General features: G+C 34.2%; 7 protein-coding genes and 2 pseudogenes across 9 annotated transcripts, besides 3 other annotated features; 5 read left to right on the top strand and 4 right to left on the bottom strand.

Annotated features, from left to right (window-relative positions):
• Nucleotides 1–16,724: a mobile genetic element.
• Nucleotides 2,747–3,211, top strand: TVAGG3_0084810 (uncharacterized protein; the record flags this gene model as incomplete). The annotated part of the gene is made up of 1 exon (XM_051222202.1): nt 2,747–3,211. The coding sequence occupies one exon, from the start codon at nt 2,747–2,749 to the stop codon at nt 3,209–3,211; it is 465 nt and encodes a 154-aa protein (XP_051107188.1).
• Nucleotides 3,319–3,627, bottom strand: TVAGG3_0084800 (uncharacterized protein; the record flags this gene model as incomplete). Its single annotated transcript, XM_051222201.1, has 1 exon — nt 3,319–3,627. The coding sequence occupies one exon, from the start codon at nt 3,625–3,627 to the stop codon at nt 3,319–3,321; it is 309 nt and encodes a 102-aa protein (XP_051107187.1).
• On the bottom strand, nt 3,709–4,146 carry TVAGG3_0084790 (KilA, N-terminal/APSES-type HTH, DNA-binding family; the record flags this gene model as incomplete). The annotated part of the gene is made up of 1 exon (XM_051222200.1): nt 3,709–4,146. A coding segment is annotated over one exon (438 nt), but the record flags the coding sequence as incomplete, so codon positions are not given.
• TVAGG3_0084780 (uncharacterized protein) lies at nt 4,254–4,628 on the top strand (the record flags this gene model as incomplete). Its single annotated transcript, XM_051222199.1, has 1 exon — nt 4,254–4,628. One exon carries the CDS (start codon nt 4,254–4,256, stop codon nt 4,626–4,628), a length of 375 nt encoding a protein of 124 aa, XP_051107185.1.
• Nucleotides 5,270–6,235, top strand: TVAGG3_0084770 (organellar and viral DNA polymerase type B; the record flags this gene model as incomplete). The annotated part of the gene is made up of 1 exon (XM_051222198.1): nt 5,270–6,235. The coding sequence occupies one exon, from the start codon at nt 5,270–5,272 to the stop codon at nt 6,233–6,235; it is 966 nt and encodes a 321-aa protein (XP_051107184.1).
• TVAGG3_0084760 (integrase core domain containing protein family) lies at nt 6,890–7,441 on the bottom strand (the record flags this gene model as incomplete). The annotated part of the gene is made up of 1 exon (XM_051222197.1): nt 6,890–7,441. One exon carries the CDS (start codon nt 7,439–7,441, stop codon nt 6,890–6,892), a length of 552 nt encoding a protein of 183 aa, XP_051107183.1.
• TVAGG3_0084750 lies at nt 8,309–10,238 on the bottom strand (annotated as a pseudogene). The gene has a single exon. A coding segment is annotated over exon 1 (1,930 nt).
• Nucleotides 15,538–15,939, top strand: TVAGG3_0084740 (annotated as a pseudogene). Its single transcript has one exon. A coding segment is annotated over exon 1 (402 nt).
• Nucleotides 16,206–16,526, top strand: TVAGG3_0084730 (uncharacterized protein; the record flags this gene model as incomplete). Its single annotated transcript, XM_051222196.1, has 1 exon — nt 16,206–16,526. The coding sequence occupies one exon, from the start codon at nt 16,206–16,208 to the stop codon at nt 16,524–16,526; it is 321 nt and encodes a 106-aa protein (XP_051107182.1).
• Nucleotides 16,527–16,724: a terminal%2Cinverted (terminal inverted repeat of Maverick-1B transposon ID:TVAGG3_0084720).
• Nucleotides 16,725–17,342: part of a mobile genetic element that runs on past the window's edge.

Here is a 17,342-nt window from a genome sequence, read left to right as displayed (position 1 = left end):
ATTCCTTCTAAAGTATAAAGTCTTGCTATAGCTGAAGGATATAATGAAACAGTGTCGAAGTCAGCAATGAGTTTCTTTTTGCTCTTTTGTTTCATGTTATCTGACAACATACATCTTCCACCTTGAATGCATCTCGAAATAAATTCTCTTGGTTTATTTGAGAGGTCATAAAGATTTCCATTCGGGAAGTATACTCTGTTCTCAAACAATTTGTTAGCAATAGAACAAATACTAACGTAGTCATAAACGTTTAAATCAAACTCTTTCAATAAGTCATTGCGGAACTTTACAAAACCTTCTCTTAAAATTCTTACATCTTGTTTGCAGTAAAACGTGCTATATTTTTCTAAGTCGAAGTGGTTTTCATCTATTCTGCAACCTTTGATGGAATCTATGTTTTCATGAATGTATCTGCATCATGGATAAACTTACATGCTTCAGAAATGACACCAGTTCTGTTGTCATTTGCTAACAAAACACTGCTGTAGTAGTTATATGGAAATACTTCTTTCGGTCCTGTTTGTAAGTTAAACATAGCAGGAAATAGTTTAAGCTTCTTATTTATAACACTGTAAGAGTCTTTTATAATAATTGCCCGTCCTTTATATAAACCAGTTATTTGCATTGTTCGTGAACCTTTAATGATGGGAGTTCCTTTCACTTCTGTCATGTGTCTTAAGATGAAGTTTATGTCATAACTGAGGTTGTGGAAATATATTAAACTCTTGTCAGGAAGTCTTTCCAAAAATTCTGTTGCACAGTTTTGACCCCAAATGCTTTCACTCACTGAACCATCTTCACTGTCATAACAGATGTTAAAAGCTTTATGAAAGCCGTCTGTGCTACACTCAAAGTCAGCAAAGAAAACGTGCTCAGGAATGAATTTACATTTAGCTTTATTTACTTCTTTTGACTCTGCTTTCTTCTTCAGTTGTACACAATACTTTGGAGCATATGTCAAATCTTTAAATGGTGCAAGGTTCTGTTTATATAAGTCAGTAGTATATGTGAAAAGTTCTCCATAAGAAATAGGTTCGAAATATTTGCACTCCCACAATGTTTTCATAACATCCCATAGCGGTGTTGTTCTATCATAACGAACTACATATTTATCTTCTCTCTTTGTATAAATCTTCATCTGTTTCTCAATGTTCATTCCACCACACTCCTTCAAGATTTCTATATAGTTTCGAATGAAGTATGTTGTCATTGGTAATCTTTCATTTAGCATGTAGTGGTCTTCAACAAGAAGTAAGTCAATAGTTCTAACAGTTTCGCATTCTTTTGGTATATATCTCTTTATTTCATTATGTCTTGAGTCATTGAAATAACCAATGGTAACATTAAATGCTATACCTGTTGAATCGGAAATTTCTTGTACTTTACTTTGAGGAAAGTCTCTAACACGAATGACTTCTCTCATGTGGTCAATAGTTTCTTCATTTACTCCAGCCTGAATGCAAGCATAAACGAAACAATTGTCCTCTGTCATAAGTGTTGCAGTTCTTTTGTTCAGTTCATTGAAGATTTGGTAGCGTTCAAGATTTATAGGTAATGTGCAAAGATACTTCCAGAACTGACCGCTTCTCTTCTTATAAAACTTCTTTTCACCATTATCTTTCCAAAAGCTTTCTATAAGTGCTGGGTTTCCTGTTTGCTTAAGAGCTTCCAAAATGGCTTTCTGGTCATTTGTCAGTGTGCTTTCATCTCTATATGGTCTCTTTTTTGGTTTGCCTTTCTTTACATCTGACATCGTTAAGCCTTCATATTCTGTTAAATCATACATCTTTATTTCGGTAAGATTCTTTATGTTTGTCAAGAAGAAGTCATAGTGCATTTCAACAATACCTGCAGCATTTGCTTCTATCTCTGATATAAAGTTCTCCTTCAAGAGCTGATGTAGTAATGTTCCAATATTATTGAGGTTTAACGTAGAACATTCATACTTTCCACCAAGTTTATAACATACCATCCATCTCTGTTGCGAGTTTATTTTAATTTTCTCTAAGAGTCTCATGAAAACCTTACCGAAATGTTTGTGTAAGTAGTCTCTGTTTGGTTCATCTAAAGCTTCGATGTTAAAGTCAATGAGTCTATTGCCTGACTTCACATTTCTCTTCCTATTCTCTTCATCTTTCTTTAACCATCTCTCACCTTCTTTTGGTTTGTCGTCAATGGAACGAATGACATCGTTAGCTTTGCGAACTTGTTCTATAGCACTTTTAAACATCTCTCTTCTCTGTTGTTTCAGTGTGTCATCTCTCTTTCGTGTTTCACCAACGTTTGCATTTGTTATGTCAAACATCTCTCTTCTTACTTCATGAGGTACAGCTCTTCTTGTTTCACCAACGTTTGCATTTGTTATGTCAAACATCTCTCTTCTTACTTCATGAGGTACTGAACGTCTATGATATAAGTCAATAGCAATGTCATTTAAAGGAAATGCTCTTGCATGGACTTCGTCCTCGCCGCGTTGCGGCTTTATGAACTCATGAATTCTATCATAACTTATTGCACCATTATAGTCTTTAATGAAGTCAGCGAGTGCTTTTTTGTTTGTTGCGTAATGCTTTGCAACATCTATATTAGCTTCTGTAAGAAGTTGTTTTATTTCCGAGTGTTCTAACTTAGACAACTTCCGATACATCTTTAGTAGGAAATAAAAAAATATTTTTGAAAAAATTAGATTAGATTTTTTTTAAGTTATTTTTCAAAATAATTTAATATTTTTATTTTAATGAAACACATGCAAGATTGCAAGTTCTTTTCATACAATGCTCTCGCTACTGCCATCAAGAATGAGTTCAATAATGCTTCAAACGTTAATGTTATCTTTAACAAGAAGTTTGTGAAAGAATCTAAGTTTGGTCAGTATGTCAGACCATTAGCTATCGTCATTGACCGCAAACGTTATACTTCACAAGAGTTAGCAGTAGTTTTGAAACAAAAGGGTTTCTTCGTGAATGTCAAAGATACACACTATACTGTCATAAAGAACTCCAACATTGACTTCTTCAGTATTGCTATGAATCTTTCCGAACAGAAAGAATATAAGAAGGGTGAAACATCTGTGAAATATTATCCTTCATCTCTGAAGACAATAACGAACAAAGATGTTATACAAAAGTTCTTACCAAAGGTTGAAGAAGCTTCAATTGACATTGACGAAGGAAGTGAAATGGTTGAAGAAATTGACCCTGAAGCTATTTAACCAAAAATATATTTTTGGTGGTGAAGAGGTGAGATATCACCTGTTTTTTCACCTCATTCTCTCTTCGTTAATGTTGTCGTGACTTCTTCGTTAATGTTGTCGTGACTTCATTCTTCCTCTTTGAAGTTATCGAAATATTCTGTTATTTTTTCCTTCAGTAATGTTAAGTCTTCTTTGAAGGTAAGTATTGTGCAACCTTTGATGTCATAGTGTGTTTGAGGAAGAGTATTTTTGACAATTTCTTTTATTTGCTCATTCGGTGTCATTGAAATCGGTAAGTTTTCACGATAGAACCAGTTTCTGTCAGATTTATATATTTTAGCAAGGTCGTAAAAGCTTTTGTTGTTTCTTCTGACTAAATGCAACATAACCATATCTCTATCTTCTTCTTTCTCCAACTCTTCAGTATAAATCATATACTTATAACTCTTTTCCTTTCCTTTTGGTACTGAACGTGGTATTCTTTTCTGTATGCTTTTGTCTTTGGATTCAATGACTTCATCTTTTGCTTGAAGTTTCTTTTCCATCTCTCCACGTTCTGCTTTATATAGTTCATCTAACATCATGAAAATATAACAAGCATAACGAGGTGAAGCCCACATTGCTACAGCATTTACTAAAAGTCTATGAACATAATAACCTTTCAAACCAGGTGCCAAATTCTTGCGATTTTCGTACGGAATCTCTTCCCTCGGTTTTCCGAGGGAAGCAATCATATGAGGAAATTCTTCTAAAAGTTCTTTTGCCTGTTGGTTTTCAAACCAATGATATGCTTGCTTTGTAGAACGAAGAGCGTTCATTATACTTTGCATTTGATACATATCATCTTTGACTGAACGAATGAGTCTCAATTGTTTGTTATATTGTATGTATTCGTATTCTTCATTTATGGCTTCATGAACGATAGCAGTTGTTGTGTTCTCTAATGTTGACATTACTGTTCTTACATACAGGATAAAAAAATAAATAAAATAAAAACTAACTTTATTTTTTCTGAGATAAACACTATTTCTTCACAACATTAAATTTTATCCTGTATGAAATGACTTTAAAAAGATTATTGACTGACTTCGAATACTATCTCATTGACGCACTGACAGACCCTCAAAACTGTGTTGAAAGTTCTTTAAGCTTTAAGATTGAAGGTACGACGCATTTTGTCTTCACTTACGTATTGAAAGAATATGACCGTTATCATAACGAAGTGAATCAAACACTAATAAAATTTGTAGATAAAAAATTGGTTAACAATGAATATTTTAAACGTGAAGACCCAAACACTGCTGGAGATGATGAAGAATACAGACAAGTTATTGAAAAAAATAACGCAAGATTAGATGCAATAGAAAAGAAGTTTAATGAATGTCTTACAAACACGTATGAATATCTTATGCAGTGGGAAGCCAGATGGAAATAAATTTACGTCAAATATGCAATTTATAAAATCTTATGTCGACAGGCTACGTAGCACAGTGGTCTAAGGTGGTGTTATGGAGGGGTCAAGGTCTGTGGTTCGAACCGCGACAGCGCCGTATTTTCTTATTTTCTTTATTTGTCTTGTTTGTCGTGAATAAAAAGTGTCATAAAAGTGCTCTATCTTCCACGGGAATAAATAAAAAATTTACTTTATTTCTTCTTTATTTCTTTGTTCCCGTGGAAGAAGGGTTTTGCTGTTTTTTCTCAGCCGAAATCAATGATTTTTTCATTTTTGGAATCCTTAGCGAATGAGGAATCTTTTCTCTCGTGGAAGCTTTGACCTAAAATATAATTTAGGTGAAGAGGTGAGATGTCACCTGTTTTCTCACCTCTTTTTTCACCCTCGTGACTTTGTCATAACTTCTTCGTAAATGCTTTGTCATAACTTCTTCGTAAATGCTTTGTCATAACTTCTTCGTAAATGAGTGTAAATGACCAAAAATATATTATAGGTGAAGAGGTGAGATGTCACCTCTTTTTTCACCTAATTTCTCACCCTCATGAATTTTCATGAATTTCCTTAAGATAGAAAAATAACGTTAGTTTTATTTTTATTTATTTTTTTATTTTGTATGTAAAGATATGATTTCAACAATCGGCACAACAACAATTCAAGCCGCGAACGGCGGGACTCTGTCCACAACAACTTCACCAAACTCGTTAGTCATGAATCCAACATCTATGTTAGTAGAGATGAAAAGCTTCATTCCTTCTTCATATACTTTCGAAACAAAAATCCAGAAGATAAAGCAAGAACTTTTAACAAGTAATTTAGACTGTAGTGCGAAAGATGAAACAAATGAACAGTATCTTTATGAAATGCAGGACATTATTGACCATTTACCTAAACTACCTGAAATTCAGCATCAAAAACTAACTATTCCTGAATTCGATGAAATAGAAGTGAAACCAACTGACTCAGTAGAAATAAAGAAGTTCATTCGAAAGGTAAACTATGAGTTTCTAGGATTTCATTGCAACCATAAGGTTATGGACAAAGATTGCGACATGGTATATAAGAATGTTTCTGACATATATAAATCCGGGGAGTTTAAGACCTACGATAACTTTGTTTCGTTAGTTGCTGAATGTGTATGGCAGATAAGAGATAAAGATAGAAGAGGTAAAATATGGAACGAACAGATAAGACCAACTGCTTTTGAGTTAAAGAAAACCATTGACGCCTTAGTTGTTTTAGCAGGTAAGGTTTCAGAATATAACGCAAAAATGAATCCGCAATGTTCTAAATGTAAAGCAGCAATTAGGAAATATAACTACTCCGTCAAAGAGATAGAAAGAATGCGAAACGACTATGCAGACTTAAAGAAAGAAGCAGAAAAGCCAGCAGAAAATAAAATGGACATGTTAGCATTTCTGAACAAAAACTATCCAACTGCTGACGATTTCCTTCTATCTGACGTCAAGAAGAAATATAAAGAAACTTTCGGCATTGTTAAAACTTTTGACATACTGACAGAAGAAATAGAAGCTACGAAATTGTTTAGGATTTCAAATATACATCGTACAATTCATGTAAAACGCTTGTGAAAAACTGGGGTGAGAAAACAGGTGAAAAACGGGTGACATCTCACCTCTTCACCTATAATATATTTTTGCTTTAATTAAATGCTTTCCGGAAACGTCGATGAAAATCATATGGACAAATTATATGAAAAAATTAATAATGATTACCCCTCATTAACCAGGGAAATGACGGATTCTATAGTTCGTAAATTCGATGAAATACAGGATATGTGGTTCGACAGATTCGACATGAACGATAAGGAAAAGAGAAAGAACGATAACAATTTACTTACTAAAAGAATCCTAAAATCTAAAATAGGTGAAGCTTCAACATTTAACACAGTACATAACTTTTACACCGCTGTTTATATTTTCAATAATTTATTTAACGATGAACGAGAAAGAAAAAGTATGTTTAACGGAAGAAATGAATATGATTTTATCCTTTGTGCTGTTCGGGATGTTGACATGAAACTAAAGAAAATATTCTTATTACAAGATGACACGGTTGAAGATGAAGTCAATGAGTTTTTAAATCGTGATTTAAATGAAATTGATGAAGTTATGACCGAATGTTATAAAAAGTTCAAGAGGTGAAAAAAGAGGTGAGAAAACAGGTGAAATCTCACCTCTTCACCTAAATTATATTTTTGTCTGATTTACATCCAACGAAAAAGTTTAGAAGAATTTTCTTATTCTTTCTGGCATGTTTTTATCTTTCCAGTACTCCCGCTCTAATGGTCCCAGATGAGTTGGTTTAGATTCTCTCAAGTTCTTAGATGGTATAACATCTTCAACGCCTCCTTCATATCTTACTTTATAAGTGTCATCGTTTGTGTTATAGTCAAGTATTTCAATAACCACTCCTCGCTTTGCTTCGTCAATGGTTTCAGCAAGTTTGCCATTACTACTTTCGACTAATTTATGTCGAGGGTAAAATGCTATGGAGTCGTCAGCAGCTTTTATAAGATATCCATTACCTTGCGTAGAGTCTACGATATAATAATTTCGACTTAACCTTAAACGTTTCTTTGTCAATGGTTTGTCGTCAAGAACTACACGAACTTTTGTACCAGGAATGAGAGTAAATTGTGTTGAATTTCTGATATTTTGTGTTTGGCTTCGTTTCTTTTGTATATACTTTTCTTCTTGTTGTTGTGTCATTGAATTTGGTGTATGTCCTGTTGTAGAATGTGTTGAGGAATTATATACTTCGAGAAAATGTTTCATTGTTTCTTCGGTAAAGTCTCGCTCTTGATTTAAATCTCTGAGAGTCCTTATGAAGCGGTTAATGATACCGAGTATGTTATGGTTATGGTCTTCAGTAGTGTAGTGAGTTATGTTATGCTTAATGAGAAATTCTGTGATTTCGTTGCTGAGGTATGCACCGTCTTGGTCTGATGTTAAAATACTTGGGCTATGTTCTGCTACAAACTTTTGTAAAACTCTTAACACTTCATGAGTTCCTTTATTTCTCATTATATACGCATATGCTTTACGAGTGTTAACATTTATGAAGATGAGGAATGGTTTATGTCCTCCTTTTCTGCTTTGAATGAGAGTGTCAAATTGGTATGCGTCAGGAGTGTTGGAGTAAATTGGTAAAAATAGTCGTAAGGATTTATTTTTGTTTGATGTACAACATTTTTGTCAAAGAACCTTTCACTTCAGCTCTGTTAGTAAATCCGAACTCTTTGCAGCTTCATTGAACTTCTTAAATGACCTCCATGGATGTTGTTCGAATACTTCTTTCAAGCTCATTTATGTAAAGTTAAAGATTTTAACCAACTCGTATCCAAGCGTGCATTGTTATATAAGGAGGCATATAATCTTTTCCATTACCTGCTGGTCTGTAATACCAGCTACAACATGTGTATGATTTCCTGCAGTTCCACAGAAATACCTTGCTAACATCTTTGGGTCAGTTGTGATATCATATCTATGCATTCCTGTCTATCCGAACCCGCTGCAAGATTTGTATAACCTCTTTTTGTTATTGAATGTGAATGGTTTCCTTCCACAGATGTTCTTCCACTGAACCTATGCATATGTGAAGGAAGGTTTCAATACCTATTTTCTTTGAACCTCCCATCTTCATTGACTGCGTATTAGTGTAGAATGGAAAACTGTCAACTATTTCATACCATCTACCACCAAATAAAGTGTTTGGATTTATTGGATTCATAGACGTATAAACAGCTCCTATAGGATATATTAAATCATATATGCTCATAACTCTATAAACATATTCTAAAGAACTTATGTCATTAAATACCATTTGGAATGTATCTCCCGGATGAAATGTTGCATTTGTTCCACTTTTAAATGTAATGTTAGTTCAATAGAATTATCCAAGAAAAATTCAAAAGTATCTGGTTGAAGACCTCTAACAAATTCAAATGGAGTTTCTGGTTCACCATTTATATTTCTGTTTAAATGTCATTGTATCTGGTTTCGAAAATTTCTTTGTTAGTTCTGCATCCACATAAGTTTTATCTGCTTTCTTGTCTAACATTGCTGGTAGTTCATATGCTTCAAAGTTTCTGGCATGATCTTCGGTATTCCTGCAACTCTTATCTAAATTGTTAAGAGTATCTTTTACGCTTGTACTCGGATTCTCTAAAGGTCACTTGAACCAAGGTCAAAGTTCAATATTATGTCGTCTGCTCTAACAGTAGTGAAGGATTTTATGTGTATGGTCTTGTCTGCTTTCTTGTCATATAAATCTTGAGCAGTGAATTTAATATTATTTCATCCTTCATGACATAAACATCTTTACATCTAATGTTTCTCATCGTCGTTATGTCGTCATCCGATGTTAAACCTTGTGGAAAGTTAGGAGGTTTACAATATAATGCATCCCCACCAGTTTCTTCAACCGTTCCTTCAATACTTTCTATAGCAACAGTTGTGAAGGATTTATGTGTATGGTTCTTGTCTGCTTTCTTATCTAACATTGCTGGTAGTTCATGTGCTTCAAAGTTTCTGGCATGACTTTCAATGTTCCTGCAACTGTTATCTTAAACTGTTAAGAGTATCTTTTACGCTTGTACTTGATTTTCTAATGGTGCACTTGAACCAAGGTCAAAGTTCAATATTATGTCGTCTGCTCTAACAGTAGTGAAGGATTTATGTGTATGGTTCTTGTCAGCTTTACTGTCTAAAGAAGTTTGAAGTTCATTTATATCGGAGATGTTGTGTTTATGAGATTTCAAAACTTTGTTCGTTGCGTCAAGTTCAACTTTGTCAGCTTTACTTTTAATAGCATCTTCAAACGTTATTTTTGCCTTAACTCTTAACATAAATCTTGGTTCAACTAATACACCATTAACAGAGAAAGTAGAGGCATAAATTTCATCGTTATAACTAAATGCTTCTGGTGCTTACCTGTGTCATACTGTACAGTACAGCTTATGTCATAACCTTTAGCACGAATGTATTTATATCTTCTTTCATTAACATTTTTTCTTCGCTTCATCACTTCGTGTTAAATATCCATGGTAGTCCGTTATAATCTGTTCGTCTGAAGTTATATAATGAACGTGGTTTTTATCTGCTTTTTCGGCTAATTTCTCATTAACATCATTCACTTCTAATTCAAACTCTTCCGCCAGAACTCTTATTATCATTAATCTTTTTCATTAATTCGGTAATTACGTCATAAAGACTATATTCTGTTTTCGGTTTGTAAATAATGAGTCAAAATTTCTTTTCATCATTACATCGCTGACATTATAATGATATCACCAATTCCTTTTTCATTTATTCTCTTCATTAATTCTGCAATAATGACGAATATATAATCTGTTAATTTATTCTCTTCATCGAGGGTTATAGAATGTTTGAAATGAATCATTAACTCCTCTAAATAAATCAATAACTTCAGGATACACGTTTTTAATGTCTTGAATAACCCGACCAGTATCCTCGCCACTATGTGGCTCTGAGCCCGTTGGGCTCTGTTGTTCATGTTCTTCGTTCCCGTCGTTACGTGGTTTTATATCTCTAACCATCATCACGCAGCCATAAACCGGAGGGTTTGTTGCTACCTGTTCGAAAATCCGTCCGTTATGTATGGTATATATAAATAATTTCTTTGTGTTTGTTAAAACATTTGAAACAAGTCTTTTAAAACCATCTACAAAATTTCCTGTTTCACCTAATGTTCTTGCAGCATTTACAAGCTCACCCATTCCCGCTTTTGACCCCAAAACGTCCATATTGCATTTATTTCACTCTGTATAGTTGTCCATTCAGCGAAACTAACACCCGCATTCGCTAAGCTGAAAATGAAATTCAGTGGGATCGAACTTAATTCCACCTTCTTTTTCAATTTCAACGAACTCACTAACATGAGATTTTAAATATTCTTTCGTTAAAATTGTTTTCCCCGATGTTATGTCATTAACGAAACTATCACCGTCAAAAGTTAACGAATTCAATTTCGTCGTTGATGCTTTTATTCATACACCGCTTTATCGATAGTTTTTGGCTCACCTTCTTTAGAAGCATATGAAACATTAATGAATGAATTATATGTATTCGTGAATGAATTAAAATCAATGATTTTCATTAATGACGCCTTTAATGATTCATTAACTGTTGAATCCCTTAAAACAATTAATGAACTGTCATGGGCTTCGCCCTGGTCGCTTCGGTCTGAAAGACCTTCAGGACTCAAAGAGTCCGTTTGCGACTTTATAAAGGTACACTGCAAACCGTCGAGTTTGGATCAAATGCTGTAGTTGGTGCAGGAATATTAATGATATAAGTCATTAAATCATTAAGTGACGTAAATAATGTTCGTTTTTGATTTAATTTCTTTAGCATCTGTTATATATGGTAATTTTATTTCTGTAGTTTCTGAATTAAAGATATTCGCTAAAAATGTTTTGTAAACTGTTTTGAACAGCTGTGTAAACCGTTGAATTCGGAACTCTTACGATTTCACCATCCTTAATAAAAGGCATTGTACATGACGTAGTGCTTGGGTCAAATCTTTCGGGATTATAATTCAACATATATTCTAAGCTTCATATACAGACTTATATACTGTTGTGTCGTTCTTCATGACAACTTCACCATTTACAATGAATGGCATAGTGCATGGAGTTTAAAATAGGGTCAAACTTTTCATAGTCCTTCCATGTTATGTATTTCTCGGTATTTCCATCAGAAATAACAATATATTTGTCAGTAAGTGTGAGAGAGTATTGACCAAAATATAAACGTTAGCTCTGTCAGCTTCATACGCATATGCAGCAATACTCATATTTTAATGAGAATAAAATGTTGTTCTATTTGCAAAGTACAGACCCAAACGAATACGGACAGTAAAGCTACACAAACTTAGGTCTTCAGAATGAAGCGCTTGCTTTCAGAGTTGTTGACTTCAATACTATCGCTTCATTCGTTTAACAGATGAAACAGATTTCATGGAGCTTGAAATAGATGGAAAGAAGCACGAAATAAGATTTCACAATAATGTAGAATATAAGATGGAAACATTAGCTGGAGTGTTAAATGCGCTCATAAATACTACAATAAACAAGGAGAACGAAGAAAACTTAATGAATGTTAAACTTATTGCAGGAGTTTTGAAGTTCAGTTATGCGAAGGAGTTTAAGATAACACGAATGAGTCATAGAGTTCAATTGCTTCTGGGAGCATACCATAAAGACATGTCCTTTGAAAAGTGTTGACAAAACGATTGAGATGAAATCTGTTCCATACGTATGTTATGGTAATTGTTTATACGTTGAGTCAAAATAGCTAATGTCACAGGTATTTCAGGAGTTAATAGTAAAGGTTCAGTAGAATATAAATCCTTCTGTTATGCAGTCAATTCAATGTTCATTCCAAACGTTCCTGTCATAGTAACTCATTTAGGTAAATGGGTTCGCATTAGTCCTCATAATTTGAAAGACATGCAATTCAGACTTGTTGACTTTCAAGAGAGCCTGTAGAACTGAAGGCACCAGTGCGAATGACTGTTGAAGTTGACTTTTTAGAAAAATTAAATGCAACAGCTTACAAGAGAACTCAGAGCTAAAAATATAAAGTATGAATGTTATGTATTAGGTCATGAACTTTGGTTATTGCTGTTTGATGAAACAAATGAGTTAGTTATGTCAGTCAAGAGAACAGAAAAAGGCGTCAAAGGCGCCGAGAGCAAAGCGCTATATTGTGTTAGTGAAAACTGCACCAAGTCAATAAGAAGGTTTGCATTATGAAGATGAGTTCGATACTGTTGAAGAAGTTTTGGATAGATATTACAAATTGCTTTAATTTACTAAAACATATTTCAAACAAAGCTTATATTCTGTTGAAAGTTTTGTATACTCGTTCGAATATTTATACTTAAACTCAACTCCTGTAGTTCCTGGTGTTTCAATGATGCGGATGTTACCTATTTTCATGAATGGTGGCGTTTGACCACAGCATTCGATTTCAGGGTCAGATAGTCAATGACACATTGTTTCCCTGTTATTCGTGATATAACATTTTCAAGGTCCTCCTTTGTTAGAATTATTTGGTTCTTGCTTATAAGATTTGTCAAAAGCTTCTTATCGTCTTTGAGTAAAATTGTTTGGTATAACTGAAGAAGGTAATGGTCTACGTTATCTGAAGGATTTGTTTGAACATTTGTAAGGGTTGTCGTTGGCTTCTCTTGAAAGAACTTGGTCCAGTGGTGGATACTCTAACTTAACATCTGATGTAGCGTTAGCGTTTGAAGCTGAGTTTAAATTCACGGATTTCAGTTCTGGTTCTTTTTCTTTCAAACACTCTGAACTATAGTTCTTTATGACAATATTGTTTGTCGTTCGTGAGTCAACATTTGATGTTGGTTCAATTGGAACATTAACGGCACCAGCTAAGATGGATTTGCTTCTCATTTCATATAGAATAAAAACCTTTTATATGTATGAAATGAACAATAATCGACAAGGGTTTGAATGTAAAGCTAACGAATGAAAATATTGTTGAATTCACTGAGACAGGTGCTGTGTAAAAGATGTAGAACTACTGAACAAAAGAGCTAAGGGAAGAAGCAGGAACATGAACAAAGGGTGGAAGCCTATAAAAATTTATGTCAATGATGGCTCAGGAGGTTCAAACATAAAGTATGCAGAAAGTTATAGAGTTTATGCGCTAAAAGGTGAAAAGCCTTCATTTAAGAACAGCTATTCTAACGCATATCCTCAAAAGCTAACGGATGGAGAAGTGGATGATATGAATGACAGCAAAAATATTAACAGAAATGGCGACAGAGATGCATGGAATTTGTTTACCATCAGTCAATTGAAGGTTAAACTTTAAAAAATGTTGGTCGTTCCCATGGAATATTTTTGACTTTAATGGTATTAGTCATGATATGAATCTCAAGGTATGAACGAGGAGAGATGAAGACTTATATGCTTCCCAAATTTCTTCAAAAAGGTAATGTTATACCTGACTGTTTCCAAATGAGTTCAATATCATAACGTGAGAAACCTTGAAAGATAACGAAGTCAGTTATGAGACGTTTTATGTTTAAAGCAAGAAAACGCCATGTTTGCATAAGTATTGCTACAGTTAAGTGGTAATGTCTGACTTTAGTAATGATGTTAGCTAATGGTGAGTCAGGCTTTGACACTAAACCTTTTCCGGCGAAGTCGTCGCAAACGAGCAGAGTAATTTGAAGGATACTTTTTGAAGGGGTATTTTGAAAGTTTTGACAGAATGTAGTTTTGTAAGTCGTTTCATATCGTAAACTCCTGAGTATTGACGTAAGTGGTGTTTGTCAATAATTCTTTCCATCTCTTCTGAAGTCTTTTGCATTCCTGACTGTATAAATTCAACGATGGCATAATATTTCCTCTTACGTCGAACGTAACGTTGAAGAAATTCAATGAGTTCGCTATCTGGAACTTTAACGACAGATGCTTGAACTTTTGACATAAATGTTTTCGCTGTTGAGTCCATAGAGTCTGAAGTTGCTGATATAATGATTTGGTCATAATATGAATCTTGACCTAAACGCTTGTTATGAGTATATGACGAATGAGGTTAAATGTCTTACCTGAACCCATCTTTCCACAATAGAAATACACACCATTTGAACAGAATTCATAATCTTTGCTGAAAGGAAGAATGAGAGAAGAGTTAAGTTTGTCTGTAGTTTCATTCATGTCTTCATCTACGTCATGTATTAAATGCTTCATTTTATCTCCATTAAAAATGCAAGTCAGAAATATTCAGAACATAGCACCGAGTCTAACTGACAAGAGTATAAAGATATACTATGAACACGTTATGATGAAACCAACCAAAATTCAAGAAAGTCAGTATACTTATGAATATCCAAGACACTGGGTAGAGTATGTAGGAGGTGAGAAAGCTATTGAAATCAGACAGGTTCGAAGTATTCCAGCAGGAAGGACAATATTATTGAAGAACTTTAATGTTTTGAGGTATAATGATGAAACAAAGAAGCAAGATAGTTTTCCCATTGCTGTGTATGTGAACCTAGACACAGAGATGACATGAAAGTTTTTAACACAAAGCTTCAAACGGTAGTGAGAGAACAACTTACTGCGGAAGGGCATCCATTACCTTCAGAAGTTACCATAGCATATAATTTTGAAACAAACTCAATAGATTTTAAAGTCATCTCTGCAAAGAAGTCAGGTTTTACATTTAATGAAGCAGATGTATATTCGAATGAAAACTTCAAAGCTATTGCATGGTTAGATAATGACGATTGCTTTAAGAAAATATTTAAATTCAGTGACTCAACGATGTCAATAGATGACCTTCGTGGAATGTTACCATCGATGTTTACAGTAGAAGGTTCAGCAGGATTGCTTACAAGATTGTCAATTGGTGGTATTTGGTCTCGTGAGAACATTGTTATAAAATCCAGTATAAGTGAATTTGCTGAAGAATCTATATTATGTCTTTCAAACTACATGTATTCGCCACCGAAGCATTATAGTATAACAAACTTTGTCAGTAAGTTTAACATAAGACTTGTCGAACCTTCTTCAATGAAAGATGTTGTGCTACCTAAAGATGGAAAGGATGGACTCATTATTGAGATGATTTTAATTGCATATTAAATGAGCTTGTTCTTGAAGGTCAGTCATGATGAAATAACTGTTGTAGAAGATGTTAGCAATTGTTCAGACATTTTGAAGCGAATAGATGAGATAAGAAAGAAGTTAGATAGACCGCAAAGCGGTGAGGGCGAAGCCCGTGAGAATGTTTATGTTTCATTGACTTTCTCCAGTAACGAGAACTTTTATGAGATAATATTGAAGAGAGATGATTTTAATATGGTGTAAATGTAGCTTGGGCAGCTTTAGGCGCAATGGGAACAAAAGCATTAGCATTTGGAGCAAAAGCACTTGGAGCTTATGACGCAGTAAATAAAATGAGTGGAGGAAGGGTTTCGAAGACATTAGATGCAAATAAAGGGAAGATTGGAGGCTGGGTTGCAAAGAAGTTAAGATTAAATAAAATAGGGCTCATAAATAAAGCATCCAATTTGGTTGCGACTGAGTCGGAAAATGCTTTAGGAAAGGACGATGAGTTTTCAAAACACGCAAAAGACTTTAATGACCAGATGAAAGGTGAAACAATGCATTTAAATAGAGTCGATGGAACTCTTCCTCCACCAGCAGTTCTTCCGTATGGTCCCTATGGAATGTATGGAAACCCTTACGAAAGACCATTTGACCCATTGACTGGTGGAAGTAACTGGTATCATTACGGACGAAGAAGAAAGACAGTCAAGTTGGAGACAGACGTGAAGAAAGCAACTAAAAAGAAACCAAGGAAGAGAGTTATAAAGCAATGAATTCATGAGGTGAAAAAAGAGGTGAAAAAAGAGGTGAGATTTCACCACTTCACCTAAATTTATTTTTGCGCTATGTTTTCATACGTGTGGGAGTGGTGATATCATTAATTTTAAGTTTATTTTTTATTTTATTTTTATTTTATTTTTATGTAAATGACGAAAACTATTGAGATAACAAACTACAACGGTCATGAGTTCAAGAATTTGTTCTTCGTTCCTCGTGAAAATACATTCTATCAGATACGAGGGAGAAAAGGTAAAGTTAGTTTGAGCGTTTATGAAGGAATGAAGAATGGAAAGTTTATACAAGCATACGATACAAACGGTAAACGTGTTTCATTAGCTTTGTCAAAACTTACTAACATTTATTTTGACAGTGACTTTGACCTATATGAAGAAGAAAGTGAGTCAGAAGATTATGAGCTGTTATGTGAAGCACAGCAATGGGAGGAGTTGCAATACGTTTGTAAGTGAGAACGTTTATTTTTTCATTAGTGAGTTCGTTAGTGAAAACGTTTATTTTTTCATTAGTGAGGTGAAGTGGTTGGCGGTTTTATAAATATTTAAGGTTAAGTTAGTGTTGTCGTTTGTGTTGTAAAATATACGTTAACGGTTTCGTAAAGTGTCAAAACCGCTAAGTGGTGTATGGAGGCGCGCAGTGCCTCAGTACACAACTTAGGGATACTAACTTTCATTCATCCAAAGTCATTCTCTTTAGACCCTAACATTTATACAGAACTTGTAGAACATTATACAAACGAGGCTTTATGTTTTCCTGTTAAAGTTATGGATTGGATTCCTATGGACGGTTCATTCTCAAAGAATACAGATAGTTCAAGTGCAACATTTACAGCAGCTTATACGCCTATTAATGTTAAAAGTATTTGGGCACTATTTAGAAAGAAAGACAACTATTATGTTAATTTTGAGAACCCTAAGTTTAAATATCTTCAGCTTTCCATGGGAGCTTATGGAAATATGCCTGCAGAACCTGAAAAATCATATGGACCTGTATTTTATGAAATGGTTGCGAACGCTTGCAATACAAACAATGATATGATTGGATTTAATGAAGATGTTATGAGGTCATTGGTGGATGATGGTAGTGTGGAACATAAATGGATAGCTATGACAACACACATTTCTTATGTGGTTTTCCAACTGAAGTGGACTTTTGCTTCCAGCAAGGTCAAACATCTACTGCTCCAATAACATACAAATTGTCTGTTAAAGGACCTATTGAACTAGCAACTGAAAACGTACCAAAGCCACTTATTGGATTTATGAGGG

The sequence above is a fragment of the Trichomonas vaginalis genome, chromosome IV, assembly GCF_026262505.1.
Source record: "Trichomonas vaginalis G3 chromosome IV, whole genome shotgun sequence".
In the NCBI taxonomy this organism is placed as follows: Eukaryota; Parabasalia; order Trichomonadida; family Trichomonadidae; genus Trichomonas; species Trichomonas vaginalis.
Note: the sequence above shows the minus strand (reverse complement) of the source record. Positions and strands in the feature narration are given on the sequence as shown.